Source organism: Hylobates moloch, unplaced genomic scaffold (assembly GCF_009828535.3).
Source record: "Hylobates moloch isolate HMO894 unplaced genomic scaffold, HMol_V3 SCAFFOLD_13, whole genome shotgun sequence".
NCBI classification, from domain to species: Eukaryota; Metazoa; Chordata; class Mammalia; order Primates; family Hylobatidae; genus Hylobates; species Hylobates moloch.
Window position 1 is genome coordinate 154,003 of NW_026652288.1, and position 18,434 is coordinate 172,436.

Consider the following 18,434-nt stretch of genomic DNA (forward strand, 5'->3'; position numbering starts at 1 on the left):
AAAAAAAAAAAAAAAAAAAATGGAGTTTGAATTTTGTCAGATGTCTCTTCAGGATATATGGGGATGGTCTTATTTTTATTGTCAGACCATTTAAGAGGATGAATGATAATAGATGTCCTAATATTGAACAACCCTAGGGTTTACACCTGGTCTTTATCACATCATTGTGTTGTTAGGATTTGTTTAACAATGTTTATGAATGAGATTGGACTTTGTTTTTAAAAGATTTAATCTGAGATGTGTTTTGTTATTAGTAGTAGGCTCAGATCATTGAAGTATTTGGAAATTATTTTGCTATCCTCTGAAACAATTTTAATATTACGAAGCTGACTTTTTATATTTTTGAATTTAATTGAAAAGGATTAAGCAACATAGTCATTTTTACTTGATTTGATTAGGATTTTTTTGTGTGTGTTGTGTGTGTATACAGACAAACTCACTGTACACACACACACACACACATATATATACCCTGAGTTATTAAGAGTTTGAAACTTTCAAGCTAGTGTGGATTTTCTTATTTGTACTACAGAGCCAGAAAATGTTATCTATACTATTTCTTATAGTGGCATAAAATAAGTTTTCTTTGTGGCATTATGGTCAACTTTTGGGAATGTTCTATGGATACTTGATATAAATAGGCAGCCTAATTTCAGGGTACAGTCTCAAATCATTGGATACCTTTTATTTTTATATAGTATATATATTTATACATTTTTAATATGCTTGATCTGCAGTATGCTGAGGGGTGGGTTAATCTGTTTTTTTAATATTTTTATGTTTGTCTAATATACTTCAGCTTGCTAAATATTAACAGGCCCATTGATAGCCACATGCATTATGTATTTGTTTTAGATTTATTAAATTTAACATCATAAGATGTGCCTTTGTCAACCTTGGCAGTCAAGCTCTTCCTTCAACCTCTAGCACCTGGCAAATATTTATCTGCTTTTCATTATTATAATTTTGCCTTTTGAGCAATTTTATGTAAGTGGATTTATGTCGTCTTCAGTGTCTGACTTCTGACGCGAAGCAAAATGCTTTGAAAATGCACCATGTTGTTGATATATCAAGGTCCATTCCTTATTGCTGAGTAGGGTTCCACGGTATAGACAGAGCATGAGGCTTCTCACCCGTTAAACAGATGATGGACATTTGGAGTGTTTCAAGTCTGGGGTCACTATGAATCAAGCTCTTATGAACATCATATAATACTTTATGTGGACATGTATTGTTATTTCTCCTGGACCAATACCCAGGAATGAAATCTCTGGGCTAGAAGTTAAACTGCCACATTGTTTTCCAAAGTAACCATGCAATTTTGCACTTCCAGCCACAGTGTGCGGGAGTTTCCAGGGCCCCGTATCCTCATTCACACTTGATAGCGTCAGTTGTTTTCATTTTAGCCATTCAGAGGTTGTGTGGCAACATCTCACTCTCAGTTCCTACTTGCTTTCCTTAATTGTTAAAGATAATTGGGCATCTTTTCCTGTCCTTACTTGGTATCCATATATTTTCATTGGTGAAATCAATGAAATCTTTGGTCCATTTTTTGATTGTGTTATCATTTTAGTGATTTATAACAGTTCTCATCTACATTTAAAAATTGATATTTAATAGATGTATATGTTTTTGATATAGATGTGATAATCTGATGCATTTGTATAATCAAATCAGGGTCACTGGGATATTCATCACCTTGAATATTTATCTTTTCTTTATACTAAGAACATTCAAATTATTCTCTTTCAGCCATTTTGAAATGTATAATCCATTAATGTTAACTGTAGTCACCCTAATGATCTATAAGACACCTGGTCTTATTTTTTCTAAGTGTGCATTTTTACCCATTAATCAACCTCTCATCTACTTTTTAGATTTATCTTTGTGGTTTTTAGCAGTTTTATAATGATGTGCACATATCATATGTGACTCTCCTTGTGTTTATTCTGCTTGTTCATGTGTTTATTCTGTTTGTTCATAGTAATTCTGAAATCTGTAGTTCAACATCTTTTTAAAGTTTTGGAATATGCTCTGGCATTCTATCTTCATGTACAGCATCTGCCTGGTTTTTCCCTCCACTTTTTGACTAGAACCTTCGCTACCTATTTTCTATACCTTCTTGCCTTATCCCATAGTTTCTTTTGTTTTTTCTAGTATTTTCAGTCCTTTCAAATCTCAGTCTGGACGTATGTTTCTGATCTGCCTTCAGCTCAATGATTCTTTTTTTCTGCTGTGTCTAAATGACTGTTAAATCCATCTATTGTCTTCTTAAGTTTATTTCACTTTTCAGTCTCACGTTTTTCATTTAGTTCTCTCTTATAGTGTCAAATTTCTGCTGGAGTTCTCTACCTTTTCTTTTACTTCCTTGAACGTATAAAGCATAGTTTCTTTACAATAAGTCCATTGTAAATGAGTGAATTTATTGTATCTTCTGTAGGTTTAAAACTTTAAATTTTGTAAGTTTAAAAGCATGGAAGGAAATACCATATAGTGCTTAAGGACACAAACATACGTAGTAAAAATGTAAAGAAAATTATGGAATTAAAAACAGCAGACTCAGGGTGATGATTCCCTTTGAGACAGCAGTGATTGGAAAGGGCTTAGAGAGTGGGAAATAGCTGTTTTACTTCTCGCTGGGTGAAGATAACATGGGTCTTCTTTCTCCTTTTCCATGTCTTAAGAAGGTATAATCAATAAAAAGGCAAATGCCCAGGTGTGTGTATGACGTAAAGCAGTGAGGAGCAAACAGCAGGACAAACAGTGCAATGTGCACCTGCTCCTCTCAGGAGGGTTCGCTGGGTGAAGCCAGAGTTGAAGCAAGGAGTCTACGCAGCAGCTGGGGCTGAGCGGGCAGCTTGCTTCAGGGTGGGCATGGGGGAGTGCAAATATTGGGTCAGCGAGTGTCTGAAAGGCAACAGAATCTCTGGTGGATTTGATAGATGGCATGAGATAGAAGAACCAAAGTTGGCTCTGAAGTCACCCTGAGGACCAAGGAAATCCAAGGATGGAATTTCCATTTACTTTTACGGAAGAGGAACACTGTGGGAGGGGCAGCTAAGTGAGGAGAAAGAAGAGCTTGGATTTGAGCCCATGAGTGCTGAGGTGTCGCTCCTTGTCCAAATGGAGCTGTCAAGCGCATAGCTGGAGAGGGGAGTCTAGAGTTCAGGGAGGAGCTCAGGCAGCCCAAAACGGAGGGGGATTTCACCCTGCATATGAGACACAGGACTTTTGCCTACCTTACAAAAAAAAAAAGAAAAACAAAATTGAAATATTAACTTAGTAAACATTTAAAAATTTTATTTAGAGACAAGTCTACCATATCACTGTAAGTTTATGCTACTGCTTGAAATGAACAAATGTAGCCCCATAAGGAAGAAAAGTTGAGAGATGCCGTATGTTTAAAGACATGGTAGTCAGACTTCTTTGTAATCATATTTCTATGATAAATGCATAGTATAATTTTTGAAGGTATAAAGATGATTTCTAAGGATTTATATTCTAGTTAATACCTACAACTCTAAACATTACTTAATACCTCATTTAAGCTGATTTCTTTTTCTCTAGTCACTTTGCAAATGGAAATGTATGAATTGAAATTCGTGGCTCTACCCTCAAGATTCTCAAATTAAAATACAGCTACCATATACATGGCCAGATCAAATGCTTAGCGATGTTTGAAAGTGTTCACAAAAGAACTATGAGCACATAAATTGTATGATATTCTATGACACAGCAAGTGTGATAAAGTTAGTACAAAGTATTTAAAGATATGTCAGTCAACTCTTTTTATATAGAAAAACAAAATTTTTTACGTACTGAATGGAAATTTTGTAGAATAGAAGTTTTTTAAAATTCATATTAAACATTGCTTAACTAGTAAATCCTGTCAGTGTAGAAATAACTTTTTTGTAATTCTCAAAGAAGAAAATAGTATACGCTTTAATTCATGGTTACATAGTTGGCTGGAAAAATGCCAGTTTGACCTCGAAGCTTTCCTTCCCACCAATCAAAATGTGAATCTGTTTTTGATATAACTGTGATTCTGTCTCCAGCTTGAAAATTCAAATCCCCAGGCTGCTGTCCTTCAAATGCATACAGTGCTGTCACTTCTATGGGTTGATTCAAATTGCCTGAAACAAGAAAAAAGCATTCACATATTTATGTTCTTTAAGGGAGAAATTGGGGGTATCTGCTGGTAAGATAAACATTAACCACTTAGGGCTTGGCATGCTGATGTCTTGGAGGCTGGCAGAAACCACAACAGTCTGTGTAATTTTCATCACATTATTAAACTTATTTTTCTCTGCACATTATATACCTAGCTAAGGATTTAGCACATGCTTCTGGTTATAATTGTCTAAATTTTGAATAATCTATGAGATAATACAACTTATATTTTTTTCTATTTTAATATAGTCATTGCTGTGGTCTGAATGTGTGTCCCCCTGAGATTCAAGTGTTGAAATCCTCAACCCCAAGGTGATGGTGTTAGAAGTGGGGTCTCTGGGGGCTGATTAGGTCATTAGGTTTCCCCCTCATGAATGGGATCAGTGTCCTTACAGACAGAGCCTCAGGGGAGCTTCTTGCACCTTCCTCCTTGTGAGGACACAGCAAGATGGCACCATCTCTGAAGCAGAAACCGAGACCTTGCCAGACACTGTGTCTCCTAGAACCTTGATCTTGGAATCCAGCCTCCAGAAGTGTGAGAAATAAAATTCCATTGTCTATGAGCTGCCCAGGCTATGGTGTTTTGTTACAGCAGCCGGAAGGGGCCAAGATAGTTGTGACAGTTTCATGGATGGCAGACGCTGGAAAAAAGGCAGATATGTGAGCTCATATCAAACCCTAGGAGATTCAACTTTAAAACCTGGCTCTTTACTCACTGGGCTTGAAGATTACAGCCCAGTTATATTTTGCTCTTTCATCAGCAGACATTTCTTCTCCCTGGGCTTTGTGGCTGTTTATATTTCTGTGCTTAATTGATCCATCCTCTCAATATCAGAGGTAAGTTGGAATTAACACAGGTAGGAGCATGTTTACATGTTTCACGAGTACTTCAATGCAATGTGTACATCCATGTATTGCAGAAGGAAGAAAATACTTTGAGAACTGAGCAGTTAACATGAATAAAGGATATTAAATATTATAAACCATATAACATCATAAAAATATAATGAAACAGTTTTTGAGCACTCAGCTACATGGAGTCTGATGCTTCTATGCTTCATATAATTCTGTGCATAAATTAGGCAACTAGATGTACAGACATACAGAAAACATCAATAACCAGTTTCTACAGCCAGGTCCTATTTGAACCCATAATACAATAATAATAATAATAATAATAAGAAGAAGAAGAAGAAGAAGAAAGTGAATTTGGTCCATCCACAAGAAATAAAAACAGTCAACACTTCAAACTACTCTGACTAAAACACTGAATTTGTAGCTCACACAAGATGGTGCTACAGTTCTTTCTTTAAAGTATGTGCCATTTAGTTGAGTTCTAAAGAAATAATCCTAATAATAATTACACTAGAGATAATACTGGCATAACTACTTTTTTCTATAATAAAAAGAATTTCTGTATATTTTATTTTGTCCTATATTTACTTTTAGTTTACCAATTTTAAGGAATAAGGTTAAAAGAATGTCACCAAAATAAAATTTTGACATAGTCTAGAAACAATAGAAGTAAGTTAACCATTCTAAGTACACGATTAAATTCTACACATTAATGAGCAGTCGCTGCCATGCACTGTGAAAGCAGCAGTGCTCTGCCCTGGACGGGGTACCTGGCAGGCGCTCACGCCATGCTTCCCTGTCATCAGATCGGGATGCAAGCTAATGCTAAAGAAAAATCCATCCTGGAAATCTCTTATTCACGATTATATTTAGGATATCCACATATAAAGTTGAATCTTAATTAACCAGAACAAATCAGTGAAGACCTTCCAGGAACTCTGTTCTCCTCCCTCTTGTCTCCCAGACACGTTAGATAATAGGAAGAAGTGAATCAAAAGAGTGCTTGTGAACATCAGGGAATGTTCTGGGGGCCACAGCCATCTTAGCTACCATGCATTTATACACTTGCAGTCTCATTTATAAAATCAAAAATGCATAATAAGGACGATGACAATGATAACAACAGCAATCGATGTGCATCTGGGAAGAGCAGCCACCGCGAACTGCTCAGGCATGTGGCAGGCACTCACACGCGCTCCTCTTACACCGCGCACTGCCATGAGCCAGCTACTCCTATCCCACGTCACAGAATTGACGTGGATGCCAAGTAACTTGTCCAAGGTCAGGATCCAATGAAGCTTGTCTCCAGGTCATCCAAGACCCTCAACAACCTCGTAAATATGAAATTGTGCTCAACAGACCAAACTGACATTTATCAGAGCATTTTTTTATGAGGCAAATGTTCAAGGAGGATTAATGTGGTGACCTGCCTCACTGGGTTTCCAGACTGTACAAATAACAGCAGCCGATGCTATGGTTCTGGGTAATCCCTGATAACTGAATTGGTTCTAACAGTTTCAGGAATATATTTTATGAGGAATAACAGGAGAAATAAATATACTATGAACTAAGACAGAGAAAGAAGGAGAGATCGCAGAACTGGTTTGGTCCCTGCCCTCACAATCAGGTGTTGTCTAATTTTTCTCTGAATTGCAGATTCCAAATTAAACGAGGATAAAGCAGAGTGAGAGAGGAGGGTAGAGGAGCAACGTGGGTGGTTTTCAGGTGCAGCTGAAGGCAAGGCCACCACTGAAGGTCTGAGGGGCCAGGATCTCACATTTATCCTTTACTGAGGCTAAGATGTGTGTTGACTGTTCCTTGTGCCGAATTCCTCATCCAATTCACCATAAATGCCTCTGCCTCCTGGGGAGGAGTACAGGAGAGTCAGGAGTTGAGCTGTTGTTGGAGAAACTCCATCCACATGAAAATCACAGGAGTGAGGTCAGCAGATCCAGGAGCCTATCTGCTTTCTCAGATAACAGTTCACAAGCCAGTCAGTGCTGTGCCCTGTGAGTTTTTTTTCTTTGAAAAACTCCAAATGACTTTAAGTTCCTCTTTAATGTAAATATTAGAGATAATTTTCACAAGGAGAAGTTTAATGCCCACAAAAGAGTTCACTAAAAATAGGTGAGCCAAGTAATGACTCCTTCCATGAAGAAAAACCTTCCTGGTTACCGGGAAGCAAACCCCACTGAGTTACTAAAAAGCTGGGCGTTCACAGACGCCTTTCCTTCTGCACAATATATGCCTTTAAGCTTTATACTCACGTACTTAAAAAATCGGAAGGATCTTTGAGGGAATTGGCCATTTCCTTTATAATATTCAAGTTTAGTTCAAGTAGGGGTTATTTTTCCCAAACAGGAAGCAGAATTAGATCACAGTCAGCATTGGTGACTGGCAGCTGCCCTGAGGCCCATGATTAGGAAGGCTGGTCTGCGGATGTCCCTGTTTCACTTCCAGTCCACTTTATCATGGAGCCTGCATGAGGTTGCCCCCATGCAGCAACCCTGGCCTGACCTGTTTCAGGAGAAAAATCACAGCCTTGGGAAGGTCACAACTAGGAGAACACAGCCTTTGCTAAGCACCCTATGAGGCACAAGATAGCCCCTACAACAAAGTGTTATCCAGCCTAAATTGTGTGTAGTGTCCAGGTTGAGAAACCCCATCCCGGACAACTATGGGATGGGTAAGAGGACGGGGAAGAATGCTGACGCTGGAGGGTCCAAGCTTTTGATTATGAAACCATTCCTTCCAGAGTCCCTAGAGGGAAGATCAGAAAATGGGACCGTGCATTTGCAAGCTTTGTGTCTCTGGGAGGCCCAAGAACTACGCAGCTGGACCTTCCAAAGGGCAAAGCCAAAAGATGGTGGGAGGAAAGTACAGGTGATGTAGCTGATCATCACACCCGACAGCCCCTCTGTGGGGTTGAGACAGATTCAGGAGCTCGCACGTGGAGGACTGAGTGTTCTGCTTCATCAGGTTTTCAATTTAAGGCTCGGGCCCTGGGGCCATGTAACTGTGACTTTTCTCTGCAGTGATGGTAAACAAACATGAGGAAATCCTTGGAAAGAGGTTAATGCCTTCACAGCTGCTTTTAAAAAAATACAGTAATGTAAAGTGAGTTTTATTTAAAAAGGGGGCTGTAAATCTTCCCTTTTAATTTTTTCTTCAAGAATCTCTTTGGAGAATGGGCTAAAGGAATCTTAACCCAGTGGTGACTGAGTTACAATTCACCTTGTCTTGTCGTCAAATACAAACACAGAAGCAACCGAGAAACCAGCCATGGCAAGTGATGTTCTGTTTGGGTCCCACAGCTGGTAAGTGAAAGTACGGGGTTCAAATCGGAATCTCTGTCTCCACAGTCCACTTGAGTTTAGCTTCTTATCCTGAAACGTTTTTCCTTGGTGCTGTTTATAGGAAGTTTCTAACATAGAAAGGAACTCTAGTTCCCAACGTCACATTACCAAGGCATTCTTTGGGGGATCCGTGGCCTCAGCTCTTTTTCTGCCAGCTTCCCTCAGCTCTGTCTCTCTGTAGGGACCCCCTCCCTTCCCAAGCAAGTGCAGCCAGTCAGCTGACCTTGTCAAGTTTAGGAGCGCTTTAACAACCAGACACCCAAGTCTAAGTCTAATCTTGAGACTTTAAAAGTAAGAGGGTGTGTAAGATAAAAATCTAGGTGTTTATGCTGTCTTGGTGTCAACATTTATACCTTAACCACTTTTGCTTCTAAAGGACGTGTATCCAAAGGCCAAACTTTTCATGTCTCTTTAACCCAGCCTGTAACGTGGGTGTGAACTTGATGTCTCTTTAACATGCTCTGTAACATGGGTGTGAACCACAAAGGGTGAAACACATTTTTATAACCTCTCAGAGCTTTCTCTGCATACCTAAGACCACGGGACAGCATCTTCTGCAGGTGAGCCCCCGACCATTGCACCTGCTCTCCATACAGGACTCTAGGAGCAGACGCTCAAACCCTCAGAGGAGAAACATCTGGGAAAAACACCGGAGTGGGCTCCCAGGAGGGGAGGCCAGGGTGAAAAGAAAGGTCACCAACCCTAAATCCATCAGGAACATGCTGACCTCTCCTCAGGGGATGCTGCTTAAGAGACCTTTTTGACATATTTTTATCTGCATGATATAAATTTTTAAAATATGCTTGAGTACCTATTTTTTTGGTATTTTATTTACATGAAATGTTTAATTCTCCGACAGTTATATATCCAGCAGCATATAGCTTTGTGACTCCAATGACTAAAGTATTCAATGTGAAAAAATGAACCGGCTAGTTTATGATTGTTTAACTTTGCCCTCAATTTGTGTCCCATTCACATTTGCAAACAATTGCTCAATTCTTTCCAGGAAAACCTCTGAAGAATATTTAAGTAAGACAGGTTGAAGGACCATTTTTACTATGGTAAATCTTAACAAGTTTTATAAAGTAGTTTCCAATAATAACAAAACATTTGAACGTGAAAAATAAAATTCTTAGAAATATAAAATTTATGGTGCTAAAACACAGAGAAAATGGAATAAGGATGAAATTGTAATTCAGAATTAGCAAACTTTGGCATTTTATTTCCATTATAAATTCAAAAGCTTCTGGACAGCAAATGTTGAGGAGATCACGTGCTCCTCAGACGATGCCATGGCTCCCGGGGCTCAGCAGTGCTGTCCCCAGCACACACTCCCTACACAGATAACACTGGCCGTCACCTCCTATCCGGGGCTCAGCAGTGCTGTCCCCAGCACACACTCCCTACACAGACAACACTGACTGTCAGCTTCCTATCACCCTCATTATCTTAAAGGCAAGTAAGACAACAAAAGCATAGCATTTTCTAAATGAAGTACTTCTCAAAAGAATGTGAATATTCTATAAATTAAGGAAAAGGGCTGAACACTTCCCAGAGATTTTCATAACCTGTCAGATTAATTAGGAAGTTTGTGATCACAAAACGAATATGAATCATTTATAACATACAGATTTATTGATTTACCACCTGTCTCGTGATAGCTGGGAAGTCCAGGATAGAGCTTATATTCATTTCTGTTACCTGCCAAAAAAGAGGAGAGAGTGATTTTGAAAGCTTATTAGTATATATTATACAAAATACACAAAATGGCCAGATTCTGCCCTTGCTGAGCAAATATTTTAAATCACTAAATTGACAGGATCATCATCATTTGATTGTGCTTCAGATCAGAAGGTATATACCTGAATAAAGCCAGAAGATACAGGAAGTATAAGGTAGATGATAAATACCTGATATCTGCATGACACAGAAGTACACACACTATTCTCATTATAAATTCAGATGACAATTCTATTAGGTTCTTCTTCAATTGCGTTGAAGGCGAAGAAACAGAAATCACTGATTCATGGAAGGATTTACTCTGCATAAGAGCCATTCACTAACTGCATCCACATTTCACATTGGATTCCTGTTCTGACGCTCTGGGGGCAACGTAGTGTAGAAAGAGGCAGGACGGTCTGGGGGTTTGCTTTTCTTCTTCAACCGTAGAAAAACTGATTCTAACAGTATAGAAGACGAAGAGCACACCCTGTACATCATGTTCAGCTTTAAAAAGAACTTATCCAGGAGCTGGAGATCTGGAGATGGTGTCTCTTAAGTAGCTGGATTGCTTTAAAAATAACTTATCTAGGAGCTGGAGATCTGGAGATGGTGTCTCTTAAGCGACCTGCGCCCACACCCCCTTTTGCAGTCTCTGTGTACTCCTAAAGACCGGCATACACCAGTTTGAAGGCCACTGGCCTAAGAAATTTATGAAAGTAAGAATTTAGAAATAAACATTGGTGGGATGGGGAAAAGGATACAAATATCCCATGAGAATCTATTTTTAAACACTGATTAGAAATATTTTTGAGCAAGTGACCAGATATAAGACAAACAAAATATATGCAAATTAAGATTTCCTTAACTGAAAATCGGTACTTAAGCAGAAATAGAAAAGTGCATTCCATTCGCCTTAGCACATCAAAATCGCAAAGTACTTGGGAACAAATTTAACACAAAAGGCACAGAAATTACGAAATCTTATTGAAAGACATAAAATCTCAACAAATGGAAAGCATGAAATGGTAAAATTATTATATCTCAGTAATAAACGTATACATGTAATGTTACTGTAATTAGCATCGAAAAATTATAGAATGGATACAAGTACATAATACTATTTCAACTAGAATTGTATATTGGGGAGGAGGGGAAAATTAGGAAAATGATCTCAAATTATGTGAAGACTAAGTATCCAGTAAATGCAAAGATAAAAAATCACAAGAAAATCTAGGAGACTATGAATACACTCTTGTGTAGGAGGTGGGAAGACCTTAACCATGACCAAAGTATCCAGATCTATAAAAACAAATGATAGACGTATTTTTAGATAAAATTTAAAACTTTCATAAAGTAAAATTACGAAAAACAAGATCAAAAGAAAAATGATAAATGTAGAAATATGCTGCAACCCAAATGACCAACAAAACCTGTAATATAGATAACATTTCCAAAAATTGAGAAAGCAACAAATATCCCAACAGGAAAAACAGACCAATGAAATGAAGAGACTTTTCAGATAAGATTAAGTCCAAGGCACCAGCAATTTATATGAAGAGATGTTTACATTCACTAATAGGGATAAATACAATCCAATTAACAAGGAGCTGTGACAAGCCTTGACTGGCAAAATCTTCTAGATGCTTCTGCACTAATACTGGTGAGGAAGGCATATGCTGAAGAATGTCATAATGCATGTCACAGTTGAAAATGCATTCGGTGGGGAATGTAGATGGTGGAGAGTGTATATAGTGGGGAATGCATACGGTGGGGAAGATACACGGTTGAGAATGAAAATGGTGGAGAATGTATACAGTGGGGAATGTGTATAGTGGGAATGTCTGGTGGGAAGCCTATATAATGAAGACTTGGGAATGTTATTGGGGAGTGTATATATGGTGGGGAGTGTATATATGGTGGGGAGAATACATATATTGGGGAGTATATATGGTTAGGATTGCACATGGTGGGTAGTATACACGGTACAGAATATGGTGGGCAGCATACATGGTGGATAATTCATATAGTGGAGAATGCATATGGTGGGTAGTAAACATGGTGAAAAATGCACGTGGTGGGTGGTACACATGTTGGGGAATGCATATGGTGGGTGGTATACATGTTGGGGAATGCATATGGTGGGTAGTATACATGATGGAGAATGCATATGGTGTCTAATGAGAAATGTGCATGGCAGGAAATGCCTATGGTGGAAGCAACTATAAGTGAGGACTATTATGGTGGGAAGGTTATGGGGGAGTGTATATATGGTGGGGAGTATATATGGTTAGGATTGTACATGGTGGGTGGTATACATGGTGGGGAATGCATATGCTGGTGAATGTTATGGTGGGGAAATGGTTGATGAGACTCTAAGTAGTAAAAAATTTTGAAAAGTAATCTGCTAAATCTGTTAAAACTTTAAAAATATATTATTTGACCTATTATGTCCACTCCTGGTAACTATCTCAAAAAAAATAAAAGTGCCAGTATATATAAATATTAATTTAGAAGTATATCAATTGTGGCACTGTTTGGCATGGAAAAAATCTGAAATAAAGTTAATATACATCAACAGGAGAGTCACTGAGTAAACTATATACATTTGTGCCATGGAATACTGAATAATTATTAAAAAGAAGCAAACAGAACTATACCAGTTGACTTAGGGATTTCTATGTGGAGTTGTTGAGCAAAACAAACCAACAAATAACAAATAAATAAAGAAATATAAAGAAGATCTAGTAAAGCACATATAAGATGATAGCATTTTTATGAGACAAAAATATTCTGGCCATGTTTATGTATATGTTTGCACACGCCATGTGTAGGACTGCACAAGAATGGAGAGAAAAACGTGAAAGTTCATAATTTATGTTGTGAACCTGGGTTCCTGGAATCAGGATAGAGGAAGGTATCTTGTAAGTTAAAACGTAGGTGAAATGGGAAAAAGGAAGCAACACAACAAAGGAAAAGAAAAAAAATACCGCCTTCACAGACCATCCATATGAACACATGTGCATTTATATAAAATTATGTGTGTGTGCGTATGTAAGGGTATGTAAATAAATGGAAAATACTTAGTTTTTAAATAAAGAACTTAAGAAAAGGTCAGATTTAACATAAAAGGTTAACAGTAGTCACTAGTTTTACATTTTTAGTTTACTGAATTAAAACTGATGTTCAAAACTCGAGAGATACAGCACATGAGAAATGAAGGTATCGCATGGAAAAATTGTAGAGGACTAGCCGCGAAGGATGAAGCTGAAAAGGTGGAGGGAGCAGGAGTGTTCACGAGTGTGTCGAGTGAGGCTGAGGCTGCAGAAACGTGGCCAGGCTAACCTGTACACTGGCAGGGACACAGCTGTGACTGCGCAAAATGGGGAGGGCACCGCCCATCTCCCCAAGAAAGGGTTCGGGGAACACACGTGGTCACCGTGGGAAACAGATCCGGAGGCTGGCACAGGCAAAGGGCCTGTTTTTAGAAAGCTCACACAAGGGGGTTACACAGCAGAAACAACCTTCAGAGCTTTTCAATTGTTAACTGAAAGGAATTTTTTGAGGTAAGGTCCACAGTCATTTTTAAATCCGCACTGATAAGGACTTGATACTAAGAGGACTAGAATTTTTATAAATGAGAGGATTTTATACATGCATATGCAGGTATCCATTCTCAGTGAAGACATTTTATATATTTTAAAACATACATACGGGTCAAATTTTATATAATCACTCAGATCTAAAATAAAAATAAATTCAGTGCTCATATCTCATTAGTCACTGCAAATATGAGTTTCAGTAAATCAATCATCTGAACATGAATCAGCAGTGGACACCACGCCTCATCCCAAAAGAACAGGAGACAGACGCAGGGGCAGGAGGCAGGCGGGTAATGAGCATCTTCCTGGGAGGGTTACATTTAGACCAGACAAAGGCACAGCCAAGAATCATATGAGGGACGTGGGCTCAAAACTGGGGAAAACGATTACAGAAAATCAAGGAGGAGGCCGAGGATGCGCTTCCTGCCTTCTGCAGAGCTTTACTATTTCCTCCCCGCAGAACTTATCATATGCCTTCTCCCACTAATAGCAGTTATGTTAATACACGTAATCTCTCTCCTCTTGTTCTAAAAGTTCTCTAAAGGCAAGATCTACATTAAAGTCACCTTTGTGCACCCAAAGCCACAGCACAATGACTCTTGTTTAAGTCAGTCATCACATGAAAGTCCCTACTTCAACATATTCCTATTTACTGGTAACCTCCACATACGAAAAACAGAAACACAAGTGATTCACAAAAATGAATGATAGAAAGAAAGATAAAGACCAAAACCTGGTGCTTTATAAATGTCATCTAGTTTAAAAACCACCTTATGAAATCCTGAGCTCCAAAGAACATATGTCAAAACTGATATTCAGAATTATAAATATGTGAGTATGATAAGAAAAAAACAGGCTTATTTTGTTCTCATTTCAAATCAGGAGGATGATGGTTTTTGGAAGAAATGACACAGAAAATGAGAAAACCTTTAAAGATAAGTATCTTTGTAGATTTAAGAAAGTATCTTATGAATAGAAACAGAAGTTTTCACAAATTATAAGCAATGACAATTTGTCTCATGTATTTAGAAGAGGCTGAGCACTTATTTTACTCTTAAATATGTTAGTTTTTCTATTTAACTCTAAAGTTTAACAATGTATCTTGATTTCTTAATGATAACATTTAATAATTACTTAATTACAATTGTATTTGAATTGCAACAAAAATATTTACTTTGAGAGCCAGAGTTCAGCTGGACTGGTGAAGATGACTGCTGTGGTCTTGACAATGGCTTTGGAGGTAATTCTTTAGCCTGGGAGAAACAAAAAGATAAATACACATCATTTTAAAATCTTGTTTTTACTTAGGCACATATAACTCTTTTCTAATGAGCTTATGTAGCAAACTTTTATCATATGTGCTTATTAATGAGGCACTCTCAAAGCTCACATGCACCCCTCTGGACTCTATGTAATTGAACTGGATGACAAGACTCAGATGTGGACAGAGTGTGCTCTTCTCATGCCTGGAAGCTAATCTCCCCCAGGCACCTCTGACCACCTGTGCAAGATCTTAGGGAGCTGCAGGGACGGTGGTGTAGTAATTGGCTTAGCAAGCGACTGGCACAGGCAGTGGCAGACAAACTCTAGGCTTCAGTTTTTATTCCATGAAACAGGCATCAAACCAACTCTGAAAGGTGCTGTGGAACCTCATGAACAATGCACACAAATCCCTTGGTGCCCCAAGGCGTCAGTACAAAGGTGTCCGTATCTGCAACTATTAACGTACAAAGGCGTCAGTATCTGCAACTATTATTCGCATTATTATTATTGAGACAAGGTCTTGCTCTGTTGCCTAGGCTGAGTGCAATGGCATGATCTTGGCTCAGTGCAACCTCATGGGCTCAAGCGACCTCCTGTTTCAGCCTCCTGAGTAGCTGAGATTATGGGCACACACCACCATGCCCAGCTAATGTTTCTATTTTTATGGTAGAGAGGGGGTTTTGCCATGTTGACCAGGCTGGTCTGAAACTCCTGATCTCAAGTGATCCACCTGCCTCGGCCTCAAATATTATTTGTATTATTGATACAACAAAGTTCCATCCTTGGAGAAATGCAATCACAGAAGACAAATTATGTTTTTCCCTGAAATTTGTATAGAGGAAATGTCAAGGTAGCATGACCTTTTCACAAGAACGTGAAGTCAGTGAAACTACGACGGAGGCTTAGTAGGTTCTTAGGAACCTGACATCAGGGACAGAATGTTCTACAGAAAGAGATTTCTGAGAATACTGAGTGAAACATAAAACCACACGGTACAGAAGACTTCCTCTGCTCCTTTGCTGCTTTTCTTGCATTGATTCGCTGTCCTTCATTTTCATACTTTTCAGTAAAGGAATCAAGAATTTCATAAAGATCTTCGGCTTCAGCAGGCTGCGGTGTATCTCCAAATAAAATGTCATAAGCTCGGATATCTTGACAATAAAATCTAATGGGAAATATAAAATTAAAAACATTTTAATATACACAAATCTTTTCTAGAGTTAAACATAGCATGTGCGCACACGGTGTGTATATATAATCATTCATACATAGCACTTCATATACACTACTTTTTAAACACTAACTTTAAGCAATATCCCATGTTCAAGCCTTAAATGTACCCTAAAGTTCACCTCTACAGGCAGCTACCATAAATATCCTTATATGTATCCTTTCTTTATTAATATAAGAAGCACATCCACATTATCATAGAAATACTTAGACTTGCCCATATATACGTACACATATTCATATATAAACACATATAAATATACACAAGCACATACATCTTTATAGGTTTTTATGTTTTAAGTTTCTTAAAAAAATGGTACCTATAACTGTGCCTTTGTAATTTCCTTAAAATATTTATTTTTATCAAGATTAAATAAACATTTCCCTTATATGCTTGGAGGCCCCGCCATTCATTAAGCAACATATTTGTTTTAGTTTATCCAGGGTTTAGTTGAACTTTAGTGGGAAGGCCTGCCAACAGCCTCAAACTAGAAGTTTCTAAAAGCATTCTTTTGTTAACTTTTCTCAAATTAATAAAACCAGGAGTTAACCATCACTTTTGATTTTATAAGATGAATAGTTCTGCAAACCTTATTTTTCCCCATCCCTCCTATTTTCTACCTCTTGTGGTTTATATTTAGTTTTATCAAATAGTGCTGTTGAATTCCTGAGTGACTCGGTGGGGTAAACACTGCATGTTTTGTCTCAGTGGCGGGTCTGTCTGCCATGCGTGGCGAATGTGAACAGCCAACGCCAGCGGTGCCAGCCCGATCAGGCTGGCAATGAAGGAACTTCTGCAGGTTCTAGAAGAAGTCCTGCTGTCACTCTTAGCTTTTTATCTCTTTCTGGGCCTTTACACATATTTTAGTGGCAATTTGTAAGAGCCACTTAATTTGCATCTTTGGGAAAAATTAGCCAGATGCCAATTTAAAGTAGAAGTTTCCCTTTACCTCTTAGGATACTTCCAGATTCTTTTTTTTTTAAAAATCGAACTGTATTTCTGTATTTTAAATTGGTCTCTATTTGACATGGAGAAAAGACAAAGGTGGAGTGTAGAACAGGAAACCTCACAACAAGGAATACTGATTGACCCATGAGTTGTAACTGGTGTGCTTTCCACAAACATCTGAAAATCACTGAAATCAGTGCATCCAACTAAGAGTATTACTAACTTATGCTTATGTTTCTTTTTTTTTTTTTTTAATATACTTTAAGTTCTGGGGTACATGTGCACAATGTTCAGGTTTTTTGCATAGGTATACATGTGCCATGTTGGTGTGCTGCACCCATCAACTCGTCGTCTACATTGGGTATTTCTCCTAATGCTCTCCCTCCCCCAGCCCCCAACCCCCTGACAGGCCCCAGTGTGTGATGTTCCCCTCCCTGTGTCCAAGGGTTCTCATTGTTCAATTTCCACCTATGAATGAGAACATGTGGTGTTTGGTTTTCTGTCCTTGTGATAGTTTGCTGAGGATGATGGTTTCCAGCTATCTTAAAATGCGAAGTGGAAAAAACAGCATTTACAATTGAATATATACGGTGATTACCATCACATATGGCAAAACAAAATAAATTATGCCTAGGAAAATGTTGGAAGGCAGTAAAGCAAAATGTGAATTGTGTTAGTCTTTTAAAGGGATCGAAAGTTTTTTTAGTTTTCGTGTGTCTTCTGCATTTTCTATGAGCATATATTATTTGTATATTTAATTTTTAAATGTAAGATATACACTTAAAACCACACGTTGTAAAAAGAATATATAAATGTAATCTGCAAACTGTATCAACTTTTGAAGTACTATTTTCTCATCACACTTTCAATTAAAATCACTTTAACTTGAACTGACTTTCTATTAGTTTCCTTCCTTTCAATCAAACAGCTCCCTTCTAAAGACACGCCTGCAAAGAGTCCCCTCGACTTGCAGTACGTGAAGACGGCAGCGGAGCTTCTCAGGGCCACGTTTCCTTCCAAGTTCCTGCAAAGCACAAGATTTTGCATCACAAAGCTGTGAGCAGCTCTAAGCCGGAGGATAACTATTTAATTAGCACTCTCCTTCTAGCTCAAATGAATTATTATTTTTTTGATATTGAAACACATTTAATAATAAATATACTTCATTGAATCCTGTATTGCATGCTGTAATATTTTTTACTTATTTTTCATGCAGTCATCACTTAGTGTTTTTTGGTTTTTGTTTTCTTTTTTTAAGTCTTTTTTTTCTTTTAACTTTCCTTTTTTTTA

General features: G+C 38.0%; 1 protein-coding gene across 7 annotated transcripts in view; it reads right to left on the reverse strand.

The window, feature by feature from the left end:
* Positions 1 to 3,274: 3,274 nt before the first annotated feature.
* The window catches only part of SH3YL1 (SH3 and SYLF domain containing 1), a 44,096-nt gene continuing 28,936 nt past the window's right edge, over positions 3,275 to 18,434 (reverse strand). For 5 of the 7 annotated variants that reach the window (XM_058426381.1, XM_032172056.2, XM_032172059.2 and 2 more), the window contains 5 exons: positions 18,040 to 18,168; positions 15,962 to 16,130; positions 14,877 to 14,955; positions 10,026 to 10,082; positions 3,335 to 4,133 (listed from right to left, as the gene is read on the reverse strand). In XM_058426381.1, the coding sequence (XP_058282364.1) occupies positions 3,943 to 4,133; positions 10,026 to 10,082; positions 14,877 to 14,955; positions 15,962 to 16,130; positions 18,040 to 18,168 (625 nt within the window). In that variant the 3' untranslated portion in view covers positions 3,335 to 3,942. Of the gene's footprint in view, positions 4,134 to 10,025; positions 10,083 to 14,876; positions 14,956 to 15,961; positions 16,131 to 18,039; positions 18,169 to 18,434 lie in introns of all 7 variants that reach the window. The other 2 variants (XM_058426378.1, XM_058426379.1) reach the window with 2 other exon arrangements.